We start from the raw sequence: 27,117 nt of genomic DNA on the forward strand, positions 1-27,117 counted from the left end.
GGCCAAACAAGGTATTGTGTAGTCAAGTGCTACATAGTTTGGCAAAGACTGTAAGTCACAAGGCCTATGACTAACAGGAAAGGTCTGGTGGGGGAGACTGGACTTCATATGAGCCTTGAAGAATGGGAAAGATTTGTATGAATGGAGAGGGACAAATAGGGCATTTCCCATCAGGAGAACGTGAGCAAAAGCCTTATAGGTGGAAGCATGATCATGAACATGGTGAGTTGACAGGATAGTAAGGAACCTAGACTGTCTGGGAGAATACTGGTGAGTAGTGGAAGATATAGTTGGAAGGGTAGGATGAAACTCAATGACAAAGACTCCAGAGTCAGATAAATAGGGTTGAACCTAGTGATCCCTTAAAGGTCTTTGAGGAGGAAGGTGCCATGATAGTTGATGGTATGGCTCTGGTGTATTTCATGTGTTTCCTATGTCATCATTATTCTTTTGTAAGCTTTTCCCTGACTTTGTCTTTGATTGCTGCTCTGTTTCCATGTTAATTCAGAATTTTCTTTCTCATTTATAAGAAGCACTGGTTCATCAGATCTTAATGAAGAGGAAGTTGGTCCTGGGACCCTGAAGAGCAGCCAGAGCAGTGGTATGACCCCAGTCACTCAGAGGTCACCAGCCCCAAGCCCATGCAGCATGGCCCCAGTCATTAGTAGGGTAAGTACATAAATATTAAGGGACCTAAGTTTTCTGGGATTTGACCTCACTACCATGACATTACTGGGTCTCAGCTCTCTGTATCTCAGTGCATGTTATTTACAATGATTAATGGTAGAAGCTTCTTTATCAGGACTGAACCTCTTGCATCCTTAGCTCCCAGCAGGAAGCCTGCAGTAGAAGGAAAGGGAAGAAACAGGTTCAGAGGTGGAATTTGTATGATGAGGGTTTAAATGGCTATATGATTTAAACAACATATAAATAATTTTAGAAATCTTTGATTTTGATCCTCCATGCTACTTCTCAAGATGTTGAATGCACTAAAATTTTCCAAACTGATTTAAATCAGGAAAAGTAGAATCTTGAAATTCTTTTCTAGTTTTCTTTTCGATACATCTGTTAAAATAAGGGGTCAATGCATAATGAAGGTTTAAATTGCATAATATATGTGTGTATAACATATGTGTGTATATGTAAGCTGCTCTTTTGAATGAATGAGCATCTACTAGATTTTTTGGATTAAGCAGAAAACCATATATATACAAACTTTATATACAAACTATAGTTTTTTTAGTCAGCCAATATTTAATGAGGACCTGCTATATGTCATTCCTGGTCATGTAAAGACTTGAAGGAACTGAATGAATTAGCCATGCAGGAGTCTGAGGTAAATAATTCCTCCAGGAAAGAACACCACTTATATTTAGCAGGTACATTACCGATGGCTGTTCCAATTACTTATGGTCGACCTCCTTAAAAAATCAGTGGCTTTGCTCAACCAATATCTAAAATATGTTTAATGCCCCTGAGGTAATAACCAGTGCATAGATTCTGGGGTGCGTGCATGCCTGGTATGTACAAGGAAGAGCAAGACACCCTGTGTGACTATTGCTGGTGAATGAAGGGAAGAGTACTAGGAAATGAGTTCAGAGATGTAATAGGGACAGATGGAACCTTGCAGATCACAGTATGCACTTTGGCATTTACTCTGGATAAGATAGGAATAATTGGATGGTTTGAGCAGAGGTGTGACATGATATGGCCTCTGTTTACGCAGGATCTGGGAGCTGTGTTGAGAAGCAGCTGAAGGGGAATAAGAGTAGAAGCCATAAGGCCATGGCAGAGACTGGGCTTCAGGGAAGAAAGATAAAAGTGGAGGTTGTGAGCAATCGGATTCTACATATTTTTTAAAAGGAATAGCCAAAAGGCATTCAGAAAGATTTAATAATAATAGATATATTTAAACACTTGTAGTATAAATTGTACTTGCTGATAATAGAGATGGCATATTTGAAATTTCTTAAATATTTATATTAAGATCAGCAAGCAGTACTATTCAATAGCTAGCAATACATGGATATTTGATAATTATATTCATTTCTTTGGCCACCTAACAAGAAATGATCCTCAAAGTATTTAGCAACTGGTATGGTAGGGAAACTGAACAATCAGAGCAAATACTGGCACAAGTTTAGGGAAGTATCTTGGGGGCCCTTATACGCCACACATTAACTGCATTATGGGAAAAACTAGGGTTGTGGAGGAGGGAAAGCACGGGGAAGGGAATAAACTGGGAGGAGTGCTGTTTATAACTGATACAGAAGTCTTTTAAAAATTTTAATAGCTGGACAGCTGTATCGTTGGGTAGCAGAAGACTATCAGTTTAATGACCAGTAAGTTTGTCAAGTTTGTTCTCAAAACAAGGATTATCTTCCTAAGTATCATTTTTTGAGGGGAAAATGTCACCCTTGTCATGTGCTAATACCCTAAAAATTGACAGCCTCTGTATGAATATATTTTTATTAAACAACATTTAGATTTTCCCAACATAAATTCCCTAGAACTGAGTTGAGTGTATGTACTGTGTTGATCTAACTTTTGCATTCTAGCTGATCTAGCTAGTCTTTTATATGAGAGACAAAGATAAGTATTTTCTGTTGAATAAACGTAAGACAGAACAGTACTTTAAGAAGCATGCTTGCTCTTTCATGAAGAAGGGAAGAAGTGTACAGAATGAGATGATAATCAAGATAACTTCTCTTAAATTTGTCCCATTTTTCAGCATCTTTTTGTTTTAATGTTCTTTTCTGCTTTAGCATGTGAGAAGTAAATTTTTAAAATGAAAAACTCTTAGAACATCAAAGTCTCTAACCTGACCTCTGCTATAATGTAATTTGTCAACTTTAGGTTTCACAATCTGAATCTCCAGAGTATGTATTGCATGTTAATGACTGTACAATATTAATTGGAAAATAAGTGTTCAATAGTAATTATCCTCTCAGAGTGCCAATTGGAAAATTTTCTGTCAACATATTTGCCTCTAAGAAAATTGGTCTTACTTTGTTGGGGGACTCAATGTATGAACAATATTTTGAAGAGGTGAAAACTGACCTAAACTAATTTATCTGTTTGACCTCTGTCACAGTCTTATGATAAACTTTGGTGGTCTACAGCAATTAATTAGGAACTATATTCTTCCTGCTATAGGGAATATGTATTAGAAAATAATCAAAGACCAAAAGCAGTCTAAATTGAAGCTGCAGTGAATAGCATGCTAAGCAAATGAAAACCTCATCTCTTTGAGTTTATCAACATGTCCCTCAGTGGCTAAGGTATGGGCTAAATATAAGGCAACAAGGAGGAAATTCCTTCCTGTAAAATTTTAAGCAGCATTTTTTGATTGCTATGGAAAAGGGAATTTAAAAGTTTCTTTTATATTTGATCATTATCACATTGTGGTATCATTTCCATGGGCATTTAAACTCAACCCAGTTACTAAAAAAATCAAAATTAATTTTTTAATGCTCAAGCAATGTTGGAGTGATGTAACAGCCAAGCCACTGTGGGCCCAAGGATATTTAGGACAGAGTTTTCCTTTATTATATGTTACAATAAAAGCAGGTCTGAGACTGAATTCCTCCATTTACACAAACATTTATTAGCAGGAAGATACCCCAAAATCACCAATTCCTCTAAATTAGGGAAGTCCCCATTCTTTAACCTTTTATGAACTTTGATAAACCCACTTACATGAAAATTCCATTTCAATAACAATGTAACCAACCAGGTTCAGATCATCCAGCTTGCTAAATGGAAAAGGTGGCATGGTCTTCTGTTAAATGGATGTGGAGTAGGTAAGGGGAAGTTGAGGAGAAAGGGTGTTGAAAGGGGGACAAGCATAAGGCTATAGTTTTAAGCCTACATAGTTTATGTAAGTTGGAGGTACCTGTATCATCTTACTAACCATATAGTAGAATGCTCCCTGATCTTGTGAATGAAAAATTATTTCCAATGCCTTCACTAGCATTAGAGAGCAATTATTAGTAATAAGTTTTAGAGTTATATGGACTCCTGATGAGAGTCCTCCAAATATCAACAATCTCCTAAAGAATACACACTTAAATATAGCTTTACTGAAGTGTATTTCTGTGGAAGAATTTTAAAGTAAATTATTATCACTATAATGTGTTTTTTTTTTCTTTGTTAATGTTTACTTTGTGAGAAGGAGCATGGTTTTGAAAATTCTTTGGATGTGGCTGCCATTGAAGGCACCTCAGAGGACTTCACAAAGAATCATTGCAGAAACACTTCTCACACACTTTCCATAGCAGTGTCCGTGGCCTCCCTCTCCTCAGGTGGGTATTAACAATATGACTGCTCTGTTGTACAAAATGACTAAATCAGGTGCAGCTGACTGTTTTGTGGGCATTAAATGGATGTTTCATGCCTTAGAAAAAACTTGTCTATTCTTTTGGAACTGTGGTGGTAGGCCCACTCCATAAGAACTGCTTAAAGGTTGTCCCAGGTGATATTTTGAGCCTCCTACATTTATGCAAAATCCACTTCCTAAGTGTACACTTGACAGGCATCACTGCCAAGTTTCAGAGCTATCCTATAAAATAAAAGGCTAATATACAAATCGACCAAACTGTGGATGACTGGTCACTGTGATGTGCACTGACCACCAGGGGGCAGATGCTCAATGCAGGAGCTTTCTCCTGGTGGTCAATGTGCTCCCACAGTGGGAGCGCCACTCAGCCAGAAGCGGAGCTCACAGCTGGTGAGCACAGCAGCGGTGGTGGGAGCCTCTGCCGCCTCCACAGCAGCGTTAAGGATGGCCAACTGCCGGCTTAGGCCCGCTCCCTGAGGGCTCCTGGACTGCAAGAGGGCACAGTCCAGGCTGAGGGAGCTCCCCACCCCCCCGCCTCCTTGAGTGCATGTATTTCATGCACCGGGCCTCTAGTACCAAATATAATTGGCTGATTTGATATGAAAGACAGGGACACTTGCCCAGAGTTCAAGGAAATTAACTTTAAAAAAATATTTATTGTTGAAATTATTACATATGTCCCCCTTTCCTGCTATTGACCCCTTCTAGCTTGCACTCACCTTCTGTCCCCATGAAACAGACTGTCCAATCTCAGAGGGAAGGCAGGGCTGGGTGGGTGGAAGAGTTTAACCCATGGGCATAGACAATAGTGTGATGAAATAAACTTTTTAAAAATTAACAGATTTATTGAAATATAATTTACATACCATAATATTTATCTGAGTTGTGTCAATTTGCATTCATTTTGATTGCCTGTAGGTTTGGATTAATTCTACTATCTTACTTTATATCTTTCATTCACCTCGTTTTTGTTCTAGGTTTTATTCTTTTTCTACTGACTTCTTCTGGATTGATGTCTCCCCACCCCATGACATTTTTCCCTTCCTCCTAGTTTAGTATATACACCATTTCTCTTTTAATGATTATCTTAGAGTTGTAACATGCATGTTTAACTTAAATTCTAATTTCTATCATAAATGTTAATTCTTGATTTGGTGGTTAGCAATGCCCTATATCTAGACAAATTAACCATTTCATGGTTAAAATAAAGAATTATTTGCAAACAGTATTAAGGTATTAATAACAACCCCTTTCATTTATATGGTACATTTAAATATATAATTTCACTTCATCATCACAATAACACAGTGAAGCAGATATTATGTTGTAATTTTATTACCTACTTGTGGCCTGAAATTCATGCATGGGGGGAGGAGTTTCCTCAGCCCAGCCTGCACCCTCTCCAATCAGGGATCCCTTGGGGGATGCCCGACTGCCAGTTTAGGCCTGATCTCTCTCACAATCTGTGACTGCTGGCTCCTAACTGCTCACCTTCCTGCCTGCCTGATTGCCCCTAACTGCCTCTGCCTGCCTGCCTGATTGCCCCAACCTCTCTGCCTGCCTGCTTGTTCGCCTCTAACTGCCCTCCCCTGCCAGCCTGATCTCGCCCCCAACAACCCTCCCCTGCTGGCCTGATCTCACCCCCAACTTCCCTCCCCTGCCAGCCTGATCTCGTGCCCAACTGCCCTCCCCTGCCAGCCTAGTTGCCCCCAACTACCCTCTCCTGCTGGCCTGATTGCCCCTAACCCCCTGCCAACCTGATCTCGTGCCCAACTGCCCTCCCCTGTTGGCCTGATCACCCCTAACTGCCTCTGCCTCGACCCCCAACACCATGGCTTTGCCCAGAAGGAAGTCAGACATCCAGAAGATGGCCAGTTGACCCGATCTAAATTAGCATATAACCCTTTTATTAGTAAAGGTAGATTATATAGGATAGGATTGCTTAAATGGGGGGAAAAGCCTTTTTCAGCAGCAGGAGATGCTCTTGGCAGACAAAAATACATAATCCCTATATCTGGACTGAAAGCCAGCCATATGCACTATACTGCCAAAACGGTCATTAAAAAATTAAACCATTTTCTTACACCTTACACCAAACAGCTGTTGCCCTTAAAACCCCTCCTCAGCCCCCAACGTAGGTTCTGCCTTCGCAGTTCACCCAGATTAGGTTCTAATTGGTCAGTTTCTATGCCAGTCAGTGTCAAAAGCTCCACCTCTTAGGCAGCCATTGGCTCCTCACAGTTCATCCAGATTTGGTTCTGATTGGTCGGTTTCTGTGCCAGTCAGTGTCAAAAACTCTGCCTCCTAGGCTGTCATTGGCTCCTCACAGTTCACCCAGATTTGGTTCTGATTGGTCGGTTTCTATGCCAGTCAGCATCAAAAGCTCCGTCTCCTAGGCAGCCATTGGCTCCTCACGGTTCACCCAGATTTGGTTCTGATTGGTCAGTTTCTATGCCAGTCGGTGTCAAAAGCTCTGCCTCCTAGGCTGTCATTGGCTCCTCACAGTTCACCCAGATTTGGTTCTGATTGGTCAGTTTCTATGCCAGTCAGCATCTCCAGGCTTATCTCTGGGCCTGATCAGAGAGGTGGGGCTGATCAGCAGCACCCACAGCTGCTGGCAAGGCCCAGAGAGAAAGATAGGCAAGGGCTGATCCACAGCTACCATGGAGGCTGTGGATCAGACCCTGCTTCTCTCTCTGGGCCTCTCTCCAGGCCTGATCCACAGCCCCCTTGGCAGTCAGTGCTGGGTCACTGTGGCACCTGCAGCGTGGCAGTCAACTGTAGTACTGACTTCTGGTGTTTGTTTGTCCATTTGGTTGTTTTGGACGTTACAGGCCCTGGCTCTTTATATATAGAGATGAATAAAGAAACTCTTCAGAGAAATTGGTCATAATTATGAAGTTTATGTCCCATATGTAGAATTAAAATCATGATAAAATCCTCAACATGAAAATGTTACTTGTTACCTAATGATGATATTTGCATAAAGCCTAAATCTGGATTCTGTATGCTGAATCAGAGAGTCTTTCCTAGACAGGTAGCTCCCAAAGGTTTTTCTAAATGAGTGTGGTTATTGTTGCATTTTGCTTAGGATTAGAAAATCAGTTCACCTATGAAATGAAAAAATTTAAAATAGGCTATAAGCAAACTTTCTAGAGTGTATTTCCACTACTTCTGCTGAACACTTCCTATTTATTGAGTATATACTCTGTGTCAGGTGCTATGCTAAATACTTCTGCTTTATATCATTTACCATTTCAAACTTATTTACTTGATTGCTCTCTTAAATATTTCTTATTTATAAGCAATGATATCCAAATCAGCAGGGCTTTGACATAGAACTATTCCGTGGAAATAAACTGTCTTAGTAAGCTTTCCACAGCATTACTGACTAGTGTATAGTTCTTTAACTTATATTTTCAAAAGCAAGATGTTCTCCTGATTACAGAATGTTCTGTTACCTAAAGAAAATAGAATTTTCTCCCATTTACCTGTAGCCACTCCCTTTTATTTGAATTATAAATTTTTAAAATCAAGAATGGTTAATGTTTTATTTTTTCTGAGCTTAAGGGTCCATTCTGAGAGAGTTTTTCAAAATCTATGAGCAAAACAGAAGACTTAAACACCTTAAAATTAGCATTTTTAATAGAGCATTTAGTCTCCTATGATCAAAGGAGAAATGAGTACATCAATGTTGGTAATTCAGGTCAAGAAAATTTCAAAATGCTATTAAAATTAAAGTATGTTAGCATAAACAGCATAAAGTTACTGAGTCTGACTGTTGATTTCATAACACTATTTATGTTCCATGCTTACAAAGAATTGGAATAAAGATGAAAGATTTACAATGAAAAATGAAATCTTCTAAAAAGTAAGCTGATTCATATTATTCCTATTCTCTTCCTTCCCCCAGATCAGAGTCAATCTGTGTTAGATTTGAGTGGGTCATTTACAGAAGACTTAAAGGATACTGAAAATTTAAGAAGCAAGTCTGTCCCTGGGGCTTCAGACAAAGATTTGGTAAGTTGGATACAGAAAAAAGTCCAATGACCATGAAGAAAAGGCATGATATTGTTCAAAACTTGTTCACTTTTACATGAGGATGAGTTGAGGGTAAAGTGAGGATATACAATGATCTCTTTCTATTAGTCTTAGCAACCAACATATAAAAATAACTAAGGAATGATTTAGGAAAGGTAAGAGGTAATCAGATTAATCTGGAAAGATTATCCTTAAGAAACACCTGTTGGGGATTTCAATTCCTACCTAAAAACACATTACTTAATCTAAACCTGGGAAATGGGAAATAACATTTCCTAAATGAAATATTACTAGATTTAATCTGACTATGTATTTTATATGAATGTTTCTACATCTCCAGTTACTCTCAATAAACTACCTTCTTAATTAAGACTAAATTATTGGAAAATTAATTTATAAAATGAGAAAGTTGAATTTGATTATTGGTAAGGTTACTTCCATTTCTAATGTGATATTCTAAATTCTATCATTGCTATAATGCAATTTGAACTCCATGGAAGAAAGATATAACACAAGTATTAAATGACATTAATATAGTTTTTCCAAAGCAAGGCAGGAAACTTACAGTTCTAAAACTCAATGTTATTTACTATAGTATAAATAATAGGTATTTTTAAATCCACCACCAAAAAAAGAGGGAGTGAATAATGAGATCAGATGGTTTCAAAGTTTACTTGTACTCAATCTTTAAAGAACAATTAATTCCAATATTATAAAAATGTTTTTGATCTTAAAAACTCTGAAAATCTTCAAATTAATAGTTTTAAACTATTATAAACTTCATTCTCAAACTTGATTTTAAAAATAATTTAAAAACTACAAGTAAAACCTAGCAGTGAATGAAAAATATAGCAATAAGGATAACTAAGTTTTATTCTAAGTATGAAAGGAAGAATTAATCTATATAAGAATATGTATTACATAGCTAATATTTCAATATATTAAAGGAAAAATACAGAACTATTTTACTAGATGCTGAAAAATATTGACAAAATTTTACAGTCATACCTAATAAAAATACAAATTTAAAGCTAATATAAACCATTAAAATATGATTTTATCCCTGGCTGGTGTCTCAATTGGTTGGAATGTCACCTTGAGCACCCATCTTGACAGTACACACACACACACACACACACACACACACACACACACACACACACAAATGCATATATGCACAGATCAAACACTTTTTAATTAAAAATAATTTAATTGCCCAAAGTAAATCACCTTAGAGATCACCCAGATCTGTGTGATTCTAAATTTCATTCTCTTTCCATAAAGCTTCCACTAGGAAGGAGACCCCACTCCTCTGATGATATAATTCAGGTTGAATGGATAGCAAAAGAGGAAAACCTAGAATAGGGCGATTTCTAGATATCTGTATATGATTTTTCAGGTATTTTAAAAAGAAAGTGGTTAGGGGAGTGAAATGACTTTCTAGGAAAGCAGTAAACCAAACCACTGATATTTTTCCCCTTCCTTAGGACTCCTTGGAAGAGACTGAAGAAGGTATTGATGACATAGTGTCCTCCAGGTTTTCTGCAAACACCCAAAGCCTAGCAAATGGCCTGTCAAGAGTAAGCAGTTTTCTAATGCACTGGAAGTTTATTCTTTCTCTTGTTGATTTTCTGTTCACTTCCAAAGGGTATATGAATGTTCTTGGGACAATGTCTGTTAGTAAGTTAAAAATCATTATAGTCTTTCACTTGTCCTCAGCCCACAGAGTACTTTTCAGTCTAATTTTGTGTAGGCTTTTCCTAAGGCTTCTCACTGCTTCCCTCTTCTTCCTTGGTCCTCACACAGATTTTAAAACCTCTTCAATGTTTAGTTCAGCTCAAGCCTATAAATTATCTCAATTCTCTGCTGATACATTTCCCTGCCACCATTCTCTCAACTCCCTAATTGTCCTCCACACTGCTGGCAGACATTCTCCTAAAACACATACCCAGTCAGGTTTCTCTCCTACTCAGTGTCCATAGTTTCCCACTGCCAACAGAATAAAGACCCTTTTTACCTTAGTGTTCAGGCTTTCTTTAAGAGGTAGCCTTTAGGAGCTCCTGCTACCTTTTACCCATCTATATGTCTGTAAGTCTTTTTCTTTGCTTGTCTAATTTCTACCTGTTGTTCTAATACCTTTATTTTTCCTTTTGACCTTTGGGTGACATCCTTAAAGAAGTCTCAAGCAGGTTCTGACAGGAAATGGACCTACCTAAATGTGCCTGATGCTGACGTAGACACTGTGAGTTTTCAATCTTTCCTTTTCCTTCTTTCCAACCATACTTCACAAATTTTATGGTACAGGAAATATGATTAGGTGGGCAATTTTCCAGCATATACCTTTTTCTGATTTGTATTCAATTAACCACATGTTCTCTTTTAAAATGTAAATAAAATGATCAAAATCCAAGTATTTCCAAAAAGATAACACTCATTAAACATTAGAATATGAGTACCAGTCAAAAGATACATGGTCCAAAATTATTTACCATTGACAAGATACCTTTAGAATAAATACCGCTATTTTATTTTTTAAATCCTCACCCAAGGATATTTTTTCATTGTTTTTAGATAGAGTGGAAGGGAGGGAGGGACAGAAGGAGGGAGCAAGAGCAAGAGCGAGAGCAAGAGACAGCTGTATTTTAAATCACAGCATTGGCTTGGTTAAGAGCATAAAGTTTGGTTAGCAGTAAAATTGCCTTAGCTGCCTACATTTCTCCCAAGCTTAAACATTTGTGAGTTCTTAAATTTTCTTTCATCTATTGGGCCCCTTGCTTACAGAGGAACTTCTTTGAATAGTGGCTACAGAACGATGTGGAGAGTTACGAATTAGTAATACAAGAAAATAGTGTGAGGTATGTTAGGGAAGTCCTCAGACTAAAAATCTGCAGAACTTGCTGTATGTCTTGGTGCTGCCAACAATTTCTGTGAGCCAGAATTTTCTCATATATAACATGAGGAGGTTGGGGCTTATTCTTGAAGGCCTTGAAACTCAAATGACAGTTCATGGACCAGCAACATCGCATTACCTGAAACAATATTCTAAAACTTTGTCAGTTCAGGGAGCCTCTAGTATTTCAGTGATACTTTCATGGCACTCCTAGACCAAGAATAATACCTGAATAGCTAATTTATTAATTATTTAGGTAAAAAAAAACACAGTAAGCTCTGGTATCCTAACAACTTAGCCATTTGAAAAAAAATAATACACATAAACTGAGAGAAAAATAATATTTTATTCCATTCTCAAATAGCCCTTAATATTTACTAACGGGATGTGTGTGTCTGTTGGCACTACATGAATTGTTAAATCTTGGAATCTGATTGGATGGCACCACTTTAATTTCATTTTTGTTTGTTTGTTCAATTCTTACCAGAGGATATTTTTCCATTGGTTTCAAAGAGAGTGGAAGAGAGAGGGAAAGACAGAGAGAAATATTGATGTGAGAGAAACACATCAATTAGTTGCCTCTTGCATGAAGCCTGACCAGGGCCCCCGGCCAAGGAGGAGCCTGCAACCAAGGCATGTGCCCTTGACTGGAATTGAACCCCAGACCCTTTGGTTCTCAGACCAATGCTCTATCCACTGAGCCAAACCAACTAGGGCTAATTTCTTATTCTACATTGATTTTTATACAATACTTGTTTTTTTGTGTGTGTGTGACAACAACTGCCAAAAACTCAACTTCACACAGATAGGACTTTATAAAGAATAAAATATAATTTAATGTTGATACTGCAAACTACTGTTTGTAGTTGATATGGTGTCTGATAGATGTCACTATGTTACCCTTGTAAATTTAAAATACCTGTGTGCCCCTGTGAGTTTGCTGAGGTGCTGTGGAACTCCTCGACAAACAGTTTGGAAATTGTGGACCTAGTAGTTAGAAAAGCAAAATCTCAGACCCTACTTAAGATAGAATAGATCCAAATACCTGTTTTAATAGATCCCCATTTGATTTATATGCAATTAAAGTTTGAAAAGCACTGCTAAAAGTCACCTGGTATCATGACAATTATGTTGCTTTATTTTATGAATAGGAAAGACAAATAAGGTTGCTCACTGGCTCTCTTTAAGTTATAATTTCCAAGTATAGTCCTCCCTTGGTATCCACATGATGTGTAACCTGTGGATATGGCAGGCTGCCTCTAATTATGGCATCCTTGGTTTGCTCTTGCCCTTGACTTAAGCCTAGAAGAGATACTAGCCACATTGCCCACATCCTGTTCTTTGATTAGTCTCTACTCTTAGTGATTGGAGGGATGTAATGACTTTATATATGTACAGGGTGGAGCTAAAGTAAGTTTATAGTTGTTGTTTGGATATTAATACAGTAATGAATAAATAATAATACAGGAATAAACTGTGTTTCCCATACTCATGACTGTAAACCTACTTTTTTCCCCACCCTGTGTGTGTGTGTATATATATGTGTATATATATATATATATATATATATATATATATATATATATATATATATATATATGAAAAAGTCAAAAGTGGAAGCTCTATGCATTTACCATAGTCCTTACTTCCCAGTGGTTCACAAATAAGACTTTTAAGACTGTTAAGTCACTCATGAAAGCCTTCCAGGTGGTCTTTTGTGCTAGTTATGCTGCTAAGACAGAGTTTTTGCTTCTGGCACTAAAGGATAATTTTGTTACATTTGATTGAAAATACATCTCTTCTAATTAGTGAATTGTCAGGAACTTCATTTGTTCTGGTATATTTGGACTTTTAAAAACAATTTATTTATTGGTTGGTGTGTTATCTTATTGTTTAGTGTTCTATTTTGTGGGTTGATATTTTACAGAGGTTTAAGAAACCTGGGTCCTACATTACTTAGGTGACCACACAGCTGCTGAGGGGTGCCCTTGTTAATACTTCAGTTATGGCTTTCCATAGGCTAAATGAGATGCTTTGTGGGGGTGTCCCGGAGAGAATTTTGTAGCTCTTACTAGCAAATAGATGAGCTTTTATTTTGTCCTGGTGAATACATTCTAGATCTTGAAGTATATTGACCTTGAGCCTCCCAATAATAAAGGACAAAGCTACAGGGATTTGGAGAGGAGATGGGATTGGGAATGCCTCAATGACTCCATATTCATTAGAAAAGTGAATAAACAACGGCTATTCACTAATGCAAAAGAGCAATGCTTTTCCTCTCAGCAAGTTTCCTGCCTTCATTATTAATGGTCCTAGATCTCTTTGTCCTTTCTCAGGCTTGGATTTTATGCAACCAGAAAATTAAGCAAAATAAGTGATTTTTGCTTTCTTCCATTTCCTTAGATTTCCCTACTGATTATCAAGAACAGGAATTATAATTGAATGAAAAAGGTGGTTTTTGTGAAGAGATCATTAGTATAACACTAGAGGTCCAATGCACCAATTCAGGTGGGGTCCAGCCAGCCCGTCCCCAATTAGGGCAGATTGGAGCTGGGCCTGTCGGGAGGAGGAGACGGCAGGAGGTTGGCTGCCAGTCCGCCCCAATCCCAATCAGGACCTGATTAGGGCTGAGCTGGCTGGAGGTAGGGGCCGTGGGCAACTGGCCAGTAGGCCCTTCCCCCAATTGCAGTGGGGGGGGGGCCGATTGGGGGTGGGGCCAGCTATGAGGAGGGGGTGTGGGGAGTCCTCGAATAGGGTGGGTGGGTCAATCAGGGGTCAGTGGCTGTGGGAGGTTGGCCCGGCAGCCCCACCCCCAATTGTTGTCAGGGGGCTGATTGGGGGTGGAGCTGGCTGGGGAGAGGGGCCATGGGCCAATCGGGGTGGTGGGGGCTGATCGACGGTGGGGCTGGCCATAGGGAGGGGCTGTGTGTGTTGGGCCAGCCAGCCCCACCCCAGAATGGGGTGGGGTGGCCAATCGGGGGCCAGTGGCCTGGCGGAGGGACCATGAGTGGTTGGCTGGTTGGTCCTGCCCCTGATCAGAGTGGGGGGCCAATCGGAGGTGGAGCTGGCTGGGGGGAGGGGCTGTGGGCTGATCAGGGTGGTGGGGGCCCATCAGTGGCAGGGCCAGCCAGGGGGAAGGGCCACAGGGGGGGTTGGCCAGCCACCCCACCCTTGATCAGGGTGGGAGAGGCTGATCAGAGGCGAGGCCACCTGGGGGAGGGGCCATGGGAGGTTAGCCAGTGGGTCCCACTCCCTGATCAGGCTGGTTCGCTGGCCACAGTGGGCATCATAGCGACCGGTCGTTCTGGTCATTCCGACATTCCAGTTGCTGGCTTTTTATATATATAGCTAGGACTCCTCTTTCTATCTTGTTTATTCCAGGCCAGCCTTAATAGCATGCTGAGTGTTTACAGTGAAACAGGGGACTATGGCAATGTGAAGGTTCGTGGTGAAATCCTTCTCCACATCAGCTACTGCTACAAAACTGGCGGGCTCCACATTTTTGTCAAGAATTGCAAAAATCTGGCCATAGGAGATGAAAAGAAACAAAGGACAGATGCGTAAGCACAGAGCATATTCCACAGTTTATTTCAATTGCTCCATTTTTTGTCAATATATGTGTTTCTTTTATAGAAGACTAGAGGCCCGGTGCACAGAATTCATGCATGGGGAGTCCCTCAGCCCAGCCTATACCCTCTCACAATTGGGACCCCTCAGGGGATGTCCAACTGCCAGTTTAGACCCAATCCCACAAGGATCCCTGCGGGATCAGGCCTAAACTGGCAGTTGGACATCCCTCTCGCAATCCAGGACCACTGGCTCCTAACCACTTGCCTTCCTGCCTGATGCCCCTAACCACCTTCTTACCTGCCTGATCACCCCTAACCACTCTGCCTGCCTGCCTGATTGGCCCTAACCAATCTGTCTGCCTGCCTGATGCCCCTAACTGCTTTCATGCCTGCCTGATTGACCCTAACCACTCATCTGCCTGCCTGATCCCCCCCGAACCACTCACCTGTCTGCCTGATGCCCTTAACCACTTTCCTGTCTGCCTGATCACCCCTAACCACTCTGCCTGCCTGCCTGATTGGCCCTAACCACTCTGCATGCCTGCCTTATGCCCCTAACTGCTTTCATGCCTGCCTGATCACCCCTAACCACCTCTGCCTCAGACCCTGCCATTGTGGCTTCATCTGGAAGGACGTCTGGAATGATGTCTGGAAGGTCATTCGGCTGCCCAGTCTAATTAGAATATTACACTCTTATTATTATAGATTCTTTTTTAAGCTTATTTGTCTTTTTTAAATTAAATTTATTGGGGTGACATTGATCAACATGATGTGATTTTCTATGTTACAAGATCTGTATATTTCACCATGTGCCCATCACCCAAAGTCAAATCTTCTCCTGTCACCTTATATTAGGACCCTCTTCTCCCCGACACCCTTCCTTCTGGCAACCACCACACTGCTGTTTGTGTTCATGACTTTCAGGTTTATATCCCATATATGAGTGAAATCATGTAGTTCTTAGCTTTTCCTGACTGACTTATTTTACTTAGCATAATGTTCTCAAGTTCCATCCATGTTGTTACAAATGGCACTATTTCATCCTTTCTTATGGCTGAGTAGTATTTAATTGTGTATATGCACCACGTATTATTTTTTTTAATTAATTTATTTTTTAAAATATATTTTATTGATTTTTTACAGAGAGGAAGGAAGAGGGATAGAAAGTTAGAAACATCGATGAGAGAGAAACATCGATCAGCTGCCTCTTGCACACCTCCTACTGGGGATATGCCCGCAACCAAGTTACGTGCCCTTGACTGGAATCGAACCTGGGACCTTTCAGTCCGCAGGCTGATGCTCTGTCTACTGAGCCAAACCAGTTTTGGCAATTGTGTATATGCACCACGTATTCTTTATTTAGTCCTCTATTGCAGAGCACGTTGGTTGTTTCCATGTCTTGGCCACCATAAATAAAGCTGCAATGAACATAGGGGTACATACTAGTATATATTTTTGAATACATGATTTCCAGGTTGTAGGGTATGTAACCATGAGAGGGATTGCTGGGACATATAGTAAATATATTCTTAATTTTTTGAGGAATTGCCAGACTGCTTTCCATAGTGATTGTCTGCATTCCCACCAGCAGTAAATGAGGATTTTCTTTTTTCCACAACTTCTCCAAAACTTGTTATTGCTTGTCTTGCTGATAAAGGCTACTCTAATAGGTGGAAGGTGGTGTCTTATTGTAGTTTTTATTTGCATTTCCCTAATTGCCAGTCAGTGAGGTTGGACACCTTTTCATATATCTATTGGCTGTTCATATGTCTTCTTGGAAGAGGTGTATTTTCAGGTCTTCTGCCCACTTTTTTTATTGGGTTGTTTGTTTGGTGTTGAGTTTTATGAGTTCTTTATATATTTTGGAAATTAAACCCTTTTTAGTGCTACTGATTGCAAATATCTTCTACTTGGTTGGCTGCCTCGTTTTGTTGTCACTTTCTTATGCTGTGCAGAAGCTTCCTAGTTTGATATAGTTCCATTAATTTATTTTTGCCTTTACTTCCCTTGCCTTTGGGATCAAGTTCATAAAATGTTGTCTATGACCAAGGTCCATAAGATTGGTACCTATATTTTATTCTATGTAACTTATTGTTTCTGGTCTTATATTTAGGTCTTTGATCCATTTTGAATTAATTTTTGTACATGGGGACAAACTGTAATCCAGATTCATTCTTTTGCATGTGACTTTCCAATTTTCCCAGCACCATTTATGAAGAGACTATGTTTACTCCGTGTGTGTTCCTGGCTCCTTGTCAAAAATTACCTGTCCATATACATGTGGTTTTATAGCAGGGCTCTCTATTCTGTTCCATTGATCTGTGTGTCTGTTTCTCTGCCAGTACCATGTTATTTTGATTATCATAGCTCTGTAATTTGAAGTCAGGTTGCTTGATACTTCCAGCTTGGTTCTTTTTTCTCAGGATTGCTTTAGCTATCTGGGGTATTTTGTAGTTCCATACAAATCTGATTATTTCTTGTTCTATTTATTTAAAAAAACATTGAAATTTTGATGGGGTTTGCACTAAATCTGTAAACTATTTTAGGTAATGTGGTTATTTTAACTATGTTGATTCTTCCAATCCCTAAACACAGAATATTTTTTCATTTTGATGTGTCTTTTTAAAATCTCTTTTAGTAATGCTTTATAATTTTCAGTATCTAGGTCTTTCACATTCTGTTAAGTTTATTCCTAGGTATTTTATTCTTTTGTTGCAATTGCAAAAGGAATATTTTTTCATTTCTTGTTCTGAGGTTTTGTTGTTAGTATACAGGAAGGCAATGGATTTTTGCACAATAATTTGTATCCTGCAACTTGACTGGATTTGTTTAGTTTTTTAAATAATTTTTATTGGTGAAAGTATTAAATATGTCCCCGTTTCCCCCATTGACTCCCTCCAGCCCGCCCTGTCCCCCCACTCCCCACCCCAGGCCTCAACACCCTATTCTCTGTGTCCATAGGTTATGCATATGTAACTACAAGGTTTTTGGTTGATTACCTCCCAACTACCCACCCTCCCCTGCCTTCCCTCCAAGATTCCGCATTCTGTTCCATGCTACCATGTCTCTGGATCCACTCTGTTCATCAGTTTATTTTGTTCATTAGATTCCGCATATGAGTGCGATCATGTGATACTTGTCTTTTTCTGACTGACTTATTTCATTTAGCTGACACTCTCCAGGTCCCTCCATGCTGTCTCAAAGGTAAGAGATTCTCCTTTTTTCTGCTGCATAGTATTCCATGGTATAAATGTACCACAGCTTTCTTATCCACTCATCTACTAATGGGCACTTGGAGTGTTTCCAGACCTTAGCTATTATAAATTGTGCTGCTATGAACATAGGGGTGCATACATTCTTTCTGATTGGTGCATCAACGCTTTTCATTTTGATGTAGTTCCATTTCTTTATTTTATCCTTACTTTCCTTTGCCTTAGAAGATGTATCTGTAAACATATTGCTCTGAGAGATGTCTGAGATTTTGCTCCCTATAGTTTTTTCCAGGACTTTTATTGTTTCATGTCTTACTTTGAAGTCTTTTATCCATTTTGAGTTTATTCTTGCATATGGTATAAGTTGCTGCTCGAGTTTCATTTCCTTGCATGTATCTGCTCAATTTTCCCAACACCATTTATTGAAGAGACTATCTTGACTCCATTGTATGCTGTTGCTTCCTTTGTCATATATTAATTGAGTGTAATGTCTTGGGTCTATTTCTGGGTTCTCTGTTCTGTTCCACTGATCTATATGCCTGTTCTTGAGCCATTACCAGGCAGTTTTGAGAGCCATGGCTTTGTAATATAGCTTGATATCTGGCATTGTGATCTCTCTAATATTGTTCTTTTTTCTCAGGATTCCTGTGGCTATTCGGAGTCTTCTTTTTTTCCCCAGATGTATTTTTGGAGAGTTTGTTCTAGGTCTGTGAAATATGCCATTGGAATTTTAATGAGGATTGTATTGAATCTAGAAATTGGTTTGGGTCGCATGGACATTTTAATGATGTTGATTCTACCAATCCATGAACACAGTATATTCTTCCATCTGTTTATGTCTTCCTCTATTTCTTTTTTCAGTGTCCTATAGTTTTCCAAGTACAAGTCTTTTACCTCATTAGTTAAGTTTATTTCTAGGTATCTCATTTTTTTAGTGCAATGGTAAATGGGATTGATTTTTAGTTTCCCTTTCTGTGTGTTCAAAAAAAAAAAAAATATATATATATATATATATATATATTTGGCAACCAAAAGGCTGAATGACCAGAACAACTGGTTGACCAGTTGCTATGACACACACTGACCACCATGGGGCAGACACTCAATGCAGGAGCTGCCTCCTGGTGGTCAGTTCACTCCCAGAGTGAGAACATCACTTGGCTGACTAGGATGAGCAGTTGATCCTACATCGGGAGCAGCTGCCAGCAGGCCAAGGGTGAGGCCAAGTCTCAACACCTATCAAATACCTGAGATAATTCAGACTCTGGCTTAACCCCACCAGTTGATGCAGGTCCTCTAAGGTGTGTTCTAGAAAAAATACTGGGAGCTGGCATACGTGGATGGCAAGAGGGGATGTGACTGTGGACACCCCGGGGAGGCTATCCTAATCACTGAGGATCTTGGACACAGCTGCCCTGAAGAACCCTTATGGTGTCACCGACCTGGAATCACACATCCAGGACATTCAACGGGTGGCTTTGGGGTGGAAAGCTTTCTACCAGGTTCCTCCAGGACACCAAACACGCCTTTACCCAGACGTTACCCTGAAATATCAACTCAGATTAATTTCCTCATGCAGCAGCCGCTCAGAGGGTGGGTCCAGAGCTACTAGGCTGACCAGGATGAGCAACGCTCCCACAGAAGGCCGATCTTCACATGCCACACCCTCCACCAGTGCATGAATCTGTGCACTGAGCCTCTACTTGATGTGTTAAAATGCCATAGAGTTTGGGATGTTAATTTTGTATCCTGCTACATTGCCAAATTCATTTATTAAGTCTAGTAGTTTTTTGAGGGAGTCTTTGGGGTTTCCTATGTATTGTATGATGCCATCTGCAAATAAGGAGTTTTACTTCTTTTCCAATTTGGATGCCTTTTATTTTTTCTTCTTGTCTGATCGCTATGGCTAGCACTTCCAGTACTACGTCAAACAGGAGTGGTGAGAGTGGGCATCCCTATCTTGTTCCTGTTCTTAGGGAAAATGGTTTTGTCCTAGGGGAAATGGTTTTGCCCATTGAGTATGATGTTGGCTCCAGGTTTGTCATATAAGGCTTTTATTATATTGAGGTTAATCCCTCTATTTCCACCTTGCTTAGAGTTTTTATCAACAAAGTTTGTTGGATTTTGCCAAGTGTTTTTTTCTGCATCAATTGATTTGATTATGTGATTTTTGTCTCTCAATTTGTTTATGTGATATATCACGTTTATTGATTTGTGGATATTGTACCATCCTTGCATTCCCGGAATAAATCCTGCTTGGGTGTGATGTATGATCTTTCTAATGCAATGGTGGATTCAATTTGCTAGAATTTTGTTGAGGATTTTAGCTTCTATGTTCATCACGGATATTGGCCTGTAGTTCTCTTTCTTTGTGGTGTCTTTATCTGGTTTTGGGATTAGGGTAATGCTGTCTTCATATAAAGAGCTTGGAAGTATGCCATCCTCTTGAATTTTTTGGAATAATCTGAGGAGGATAGGTTTTAGTTCTTCTTTTAATGCTTGGTAGAACTTCCCTGTAAAGTAGTCCATATCAGGGCTTTTGCTTGCTGGAAGATTTTTTATTACTGCTTCAATTTCTTCGTAGTTATCAGCCTAATCTGTTATTTAATTCTTCTTGATTGAGTTTTGGAAGCTTGTGTTTTTCTAAGACTATGTCCATTTCATCTAGGTTGTCCAGTTTGTTGGAATAGAGTTGTTCAAAGTATTTTTTCATAACCCTTTGTATTACTCTGGGGTCTGTTGTTACATCACCTTTCTCATTTCTGATTTTGTTTATTTGGGTCCACTCTCTTTGCTTCTTGGTGAGCTTGGCTAGAGGTTCATCAATCTTGTTTAGCCTTTCAAAGAACCAGCTCTTACTTTTCTTGATCTTTTGTATTGTATATTTGGTCTCTATGTCATTCATTTCTGCTCTGATTTTTATTATTTACTTCCTTCTGCTTATGCTGGGCTTTTCATGTTGCTCTCTTTCTAATTGTTTGAGTTGTAGGGTTAGAAAATTTATTACCATATTTTCATTTTTTTCAGGTAGGCCTGTAGAGCTATGAACTTCCATCTTAAGACTACTTTTACTGTGTCCATTAGATTTTGGATTATTGTGTTTTCATTGTTGTTTGTTACCAGGATGCTTTTTATTTTTTCTTTGATCTCTTTGGTAATCCAATCATTGTTTAATAACATGCTATTTACCCTCCAAGTGTTTGATTGTTTTTGTTTTCTTGTAATTAATTTTTATTTTTATTCAACTGTTATCTGAGAAGATGCTTGGTGTGATTTCTCTCTTCTTGAATTGAAAGAGACTTGGCCTATGTTCCAATATGTGGTCTATCTTTGAAAATGTCCTGTGTGTCCTTGAGAAGAATTTGTAATCTGTATTTTTGGGATGAAATGTTCTGGACATGTCAATTAATTCCATCTGATCTAGTGAGTCATTTAGGATTGCTGTTTCTTTACTGATTTTTTGCTTAGAGGTTTTATCCAGCGGTGTCAATGGGGTATTAAAGTTCGCCACTCTGATTGTATTGCTAGCATTCTCACCCTTAGTATCTTCCAGAAGTTTGTTTTTTTTAAAAATGTATTTTGGTGTGCCTGTATTGGGTGCATATATTATTCCCAGTGGTATATATTCTTCTTGAATTACTCCCTTTAGTATTAGGAAGTGTCCTTTCTTACCTCTTGTTCTATACTTCAATTTAAGTTATAATTTGTCAGATATAAGTATTGCTACCCCCAGCTTTTTTCTCGTTTCCATTTGCCTGAAAATAAATTTTTCCATTTCTTCACTATCAGTCTGAGTGATTCCTTTGTTCTGAGGTGGATCGTTTGTAGACAGCAGATATAAGGGTCATGTTTGTTATCCATTCAGCTACTCTATGTCTTTTGATTGGAACATTTATACCATTTAAATTTAAGGTTATCATTGATAGGTACTTTCTGCTGCCATTTTTATTCTTTATGCCTGAGTTCCTTCTTCCATTTATATTTCTTCTCTTAACAGCAGTCTCATTAGCATTTATTACATTGCTGTTTAGTGGTAAACTCTCTTAGTCCTTTTTTGTCTGTAAAGTTCCTGATTTCAACTTCAACTTTGAATACTCAGACTTGGATGAGCTCTGCAGCCTCTCACGGAAAGGTGAGAGAGAACTACATAACCAGATAACCAGAGAAGAGAGATCATGGGGAGACAAAGAAACAGCCCACATATGTAAGCAAAAGAGGCATCACCAGAAAAGGAAGTAAACAAAATGGAGGCAAGCAATATGTCAGAGAAAGAATTCTGAGTAATGGTCAGAAGGTCACTGAAAAGAATGGAACACAAATTCAATAATATGTGTAAGAACCAAGAGGAAATAAAGAAGAACCAAGAAGAAATGAAAAATGATAACACTGCTATAAAGAATTCAATAGAAAGCATCAACAGTAGACTAGAAGAAGCAGAGGACCGCATCAGTAAACTAGAAGACAACGTAGAAAAAAAAAATACCCAAGTAGAGCAGAATCCAGTAAAAAACAACTTAAAAAACAGTAGGAAAGCCTAAGGGAACACTGGGAAAACACAAAATAAAACAACATCCGCATAATAGGGGTGCCAGAAGGAGAGGAAACTGAGAAAGGAATAGAAAACCTGTTTGAAGAAATAATGACAGAAAACTTCCCTGATATAGGGAAGAAAAAACTCACACAAATCCAAGAAGCTCACAGAGTCCCAAACAAAAGGAACCCCAAAAGACCGATGGCAATGCACATTATAATTAAATTGGAAAACACCAACAACAATGTAAGAGTCTTAAAAGTGGCCAGAGAGATACAGAAAGTTACCTCCAAAGGATCCCCCATCAGACTAGCGAATGATTTCTCAACAGAAACACATCAGGCCAAAAGGGAATGGAATGAAATATACAAAGTCATGCAATGGAAGGGTCTGAATCCAAGAATACTGTACCAAGCAAAGCTATCAATCAAAATGGATGGTGAAATCAGGAGCTTCACAGACAAAAAATGACTAAGGGAGTTTATTACCACCAAACCAACAATGCAAGAAATGTTAAAGGGTCTGCTATAAAAAGAATAGGAAATGAAGAAGGAACATGGGTGTAAAGAATAAAAATGGCAACAAACAAGTACCTGTAAATAATAACTTTAAATGTAAATGGATTAAAAGCCCCAATTAAAAGACATAGGGTAAGCTGAGTGGATAAGAAAAAATGAACCATATATCTGATGTCTACAGGAAACCCACATCAGAAAAAACGACTCGCACAGACAGATGGTGAAGGCATGGAAAAAGGATTTTCAGGCAAATGGAAATGAAAAAAAAAAAAAACAAAACAACTGGGTAGCAATACTTATATCTGATAAATTCGATCTCAAAATGAAGGATGTAACAGGATATAAGGAAGGCCACTTCATAATAATAACGGTAGAAATCCAACAAGAAGAAATAACACTGGTAAACATATAGGCACCCTATACAATAAAACCCAAATACATCAAAAAACTTCTGGAAGAAATCACTGGAGAAATTGACAGCAATACAGTCATAGTAGGGGACTTTAGTACACCACTATCACCATTGGACAAATCCTCTAAACAAAAAATCAGCAAAGAAACATCAGTCTTAAATGACTCAGTAGATCAGATGGAATTAATTGACATCTTCAGAACATTTCACCCCAAAACCACAGAATATACTTTCTTCTCAATTGCACATGGGTCATTTTCAAAGATAGACCACTTATTGGGATGCAAGCAAAGTCTCTTCATATTTAAGAAGGTAGACATCATATCAAGCATCTTCTCAGATCACAATGGCATAAAACTAGAAATTAACTACAATAAAAACAATCAAAAAATCAAAACACCTGCACACTAAATAGCATGCTATTAAACAATGACTGGGTTACCAGAGAGATCAAAGAAGAAATAAAAAGTATCATGGCAACAAATGACAATGAAAACACAACAATCCAAAATCTATGGGAAAAAATGAAAGCAGTCTTGAGAGGGAAGTTCATAGCTCTAAAAGTCTACAGCAAAAAAAAAAAAAAAAAAAAAAAAAAAAAAAAAAAAAAAAAACAATGGTAATAAATTACCTAACCCTACAACTCAAAGAGTTAGAAAGAGAGCAACAAGAAAAGCCCAGGGTAAGCAGAAGGAAGTAAATTATAAAGATCAGAGCAGTGATAAATGAAATAGAGACAAAAAAAAATACATAAGAACAAGCAAACCAAGAGCTGGTTCTATGAAAGCATAAACAAGATTGATAAACCTATAGCCAGGCTCACCAGGAAGCAAAGAGAGAGAACCCAAATAAACAAAATCAGAAATGAAAGAGGTGAAGTAACAACCGATCCCACAGAAATACAAATGATTATGAAAAAATACTATGAACAACTCTTTTCCAACAAAATGGACAACCTAGATGAAATGGTCATATTCCTAGAAAAATACAAGCTTCCAAAATTCAACCAAGAAGAATAAAAAACCTGAATAGGCTAATAACTATGGAAGAAATTGAAACAGTTATCAAAAATCTCCCAGCAAACTAAAGCCCTGGTCCTGACGGCTTTACTGGGAAGTTCTACCAAGTATTCAAAAAAGAACTAAAACCTATCCTCCTCAGACTATTCCAAAAAACTCAAGAGGAGAGCACACTTCCAAGCTCTTTCTATGAAGCCAGAATTACCCTAATTCCCAAACCAGATAAAGACACCACAAAAAAAGAGAGCTACAGGCCAATATCCTTGATGAACATAGATGCTAAAATCCTCAAGAAAATTCTACCAAATCTGATTCAGCAATATAGTGAGATTTATAACAGGGAAGCAAGGATGGTACAATATCCACAAATCAATAAATGTGATACGTCACATAAACAAACTGAGAGACAAAAATCACATAATCATATCAATCGATGCAGAAAAAGCATTTGACACAATCCAACACCCTTTCTTCCTAAAAACTCTCAGCAAAGTGGGAATAGAGGGATCATACTTCAACATAATAAAAGCCCTATATGACAAACCTGGAGCCAACATTATACTCAATGCTCAAAAACTAATCTCATTTCCCCTAAGAACAGGAACAAGACAAGGATGCCCACATTCATGACTCCTGTTCGGCATAGTATTAGAAGTACTAGCCATAGCAATCAGACAAGAAGAAGAAATAAAAAGCATCCAAATTGGAAAAGAAGAAGTAAAAGTGTCCTTATTCGCAGATGAGATGATACTATATGCAGGAAACTCCAAAGACTCCATCAAAAAACTACTAGACCTGGGGGAACCAAGATGGAGGCATAGGTAAACACCTAAATTGCTGCCTCGCACCACAATTTCAAAACTACAACTAAAAGACAAAATGGACATCATCCAGAACCACAGGAAGGCTGGCTGAGTGGAAATTCTACAACTAGAAGGATAGAGAAAAGCACACTGTGACTCAGATGAACTGCAGAAGTAAAGTGCAGAGGTACTGAGGCACGCACAAAACAACAATGAGGTACCACCTCACACCTGTCAGAATGGCTATCATCAAGAAATCAACAAATGACAAGTGCTGGAGAGGATGCAGAGAAAAAGAAACCCTTCTTCACTGCTGGTGGGAATGCAGACTGGTGCAACCATTGTGGAAAACAGTATGGTATTTCCTCAAAAATTTAAAAATGGAGCTGCCATTTGACCCAGTAATACCACTTCTAGGAATATATCCCAAGAAAAGAGAAACACCAATTAGAAAGGATATATGCACCCCTATGTCCATAGCAGCACAATTTACAATAGCTAAGATTTGGAAACAGCCTAAGTGCCCATCAGCAGATGAGTGGATTAGAAAACTATGGTACATCTACACATTGGAATACTACACTGCTATAAAAAAGAAGGAATTCTTACCATTTGCAGCAGCATGGATGGAACTGGAGAGCATTATGCTAAGTGAAATAACCAAGGCAGTGAAAGAAAAATACCACATAATCTCACTCATTTATGGATAATAAAAAACATAACCTGATAAACAAATAGATGGTGACTGGCAGGAAGGGAGGGAGGGAGAGAGTGTGAGAGGGTGAGGGAACGATGGAGGAGTGTGTGGACATGTGTGGTGTGTTTGTGTATGCACTAGGGACAGTTAGATTCTGCAGGTCTTCCAAGGGGCTGCCAAACTGGGCAGTCTTAGACAGCGGAGCCCCACCCCCAATGCGGACACTCCAGGGCAGCCAGCACGGGGCACAGAGACCACACCATCTTGAGAAGCAGAGCTGCTTGAGACTAATATCCTGACCTCAGCACCACCCAGTCTGGTCTCAGACGCAAGCCAGTACCCTGCAGCCACTGGAGACAGAGACTTGTGACCATAGCTGCAGACCCACAGACACCAAGAAACCAGACATCCCAGCCACAGAATTCTGTGAGTCACTGAGCCTATCCCCCACCCTGCAGGCTTGTGGGCAATGCCATAGTAACTGATATACCTGCCCCTCACACAAGCCACAGCGATACTACCAGTAATTGAGCCTGGAAGGGTGTGCACAGGCCACAACACATCTATAAGAATTTTAGCCTGGGAATGCACATGGTCCGCAGCGCCACTGCACAAATTTGAGCCAGGGAGCACTCAGAATCAGGGAATCTGTTCCCCACAACACAATCAGGCAACCAAACCCGAAGACCACACAAGGCAGCAGTGCCACCTGACTTTGATTCTGGGCAAGCGCACATGGAAGTCTGTTCTCCGCAGCGCAGAAGGGGACATCCTGCAGACACAGTGCTACTGTTAAACCCAGTCCCCCAAGCTGACTGGGACCCCAATTCTCTGGGCGGGAGGCAGCACTAACCACCAGTGACTTGACTGTGTTTCTTATCGCATGAGCCAGGGATCCCTGACTCCCAGTGCATTCACACTAAGAGCTACTGACTCCAATTCTTGGTGCATGCTTACACAAGGACCCTGATTCTCAGCGAGAGGCCACACAAAGCAACAGAGACTCTGATAATCAACTCTTGGTGCAGACACAGGGGAACTCTGGCTCCTGGCACACGCTAGGGGACTCTGATTTTCAGAACATGC

General features: G+C 39.3%; 1 protein-coding gene across 1 annotated transcript in view; it reads left to right on the top strand.

Moving 5' to 3' along the window:
• SYTL5 (synaptotagmin like 5) overlaps positions 1 to 27,117 on the top strand; it is a gene marked incomplete at its 5' end in the record, with an annotated part of 209,368 nt that overhangs the window by 86,205 nt on the left and 96,046 nt on the right. The window contains 6 exon segments of the mRNA XM_080653897.1: positions 531 to 669; positions 4,175 to 4,304; positions 8,253 to 8,359; positions 9,868 to 9,960; positions 10,557 to 10,622; positions 14,652 to 14,830. Of these exon segments, the coding sequence (XP_080510023.1) occupies positions 531 to 669; positions 4,175 to 4,304; positions 8,253 to 8,359; positions 9,868 to 9,960; positions 10,557 to 10,622; positions 14,652 to 14,830 (714 nt within the window).

Source organism: Plecotus auritus (assembly GCF_963455305.1).
Source record: "Plecotus auritus genome assembly, chromosome: X".
Lineage (NCBI taxonomy): Eukaryota > Metazoa > Chordata > Mammalia > Chiroptera > Vespertilionidae > Plecotus > Plecotus auritus.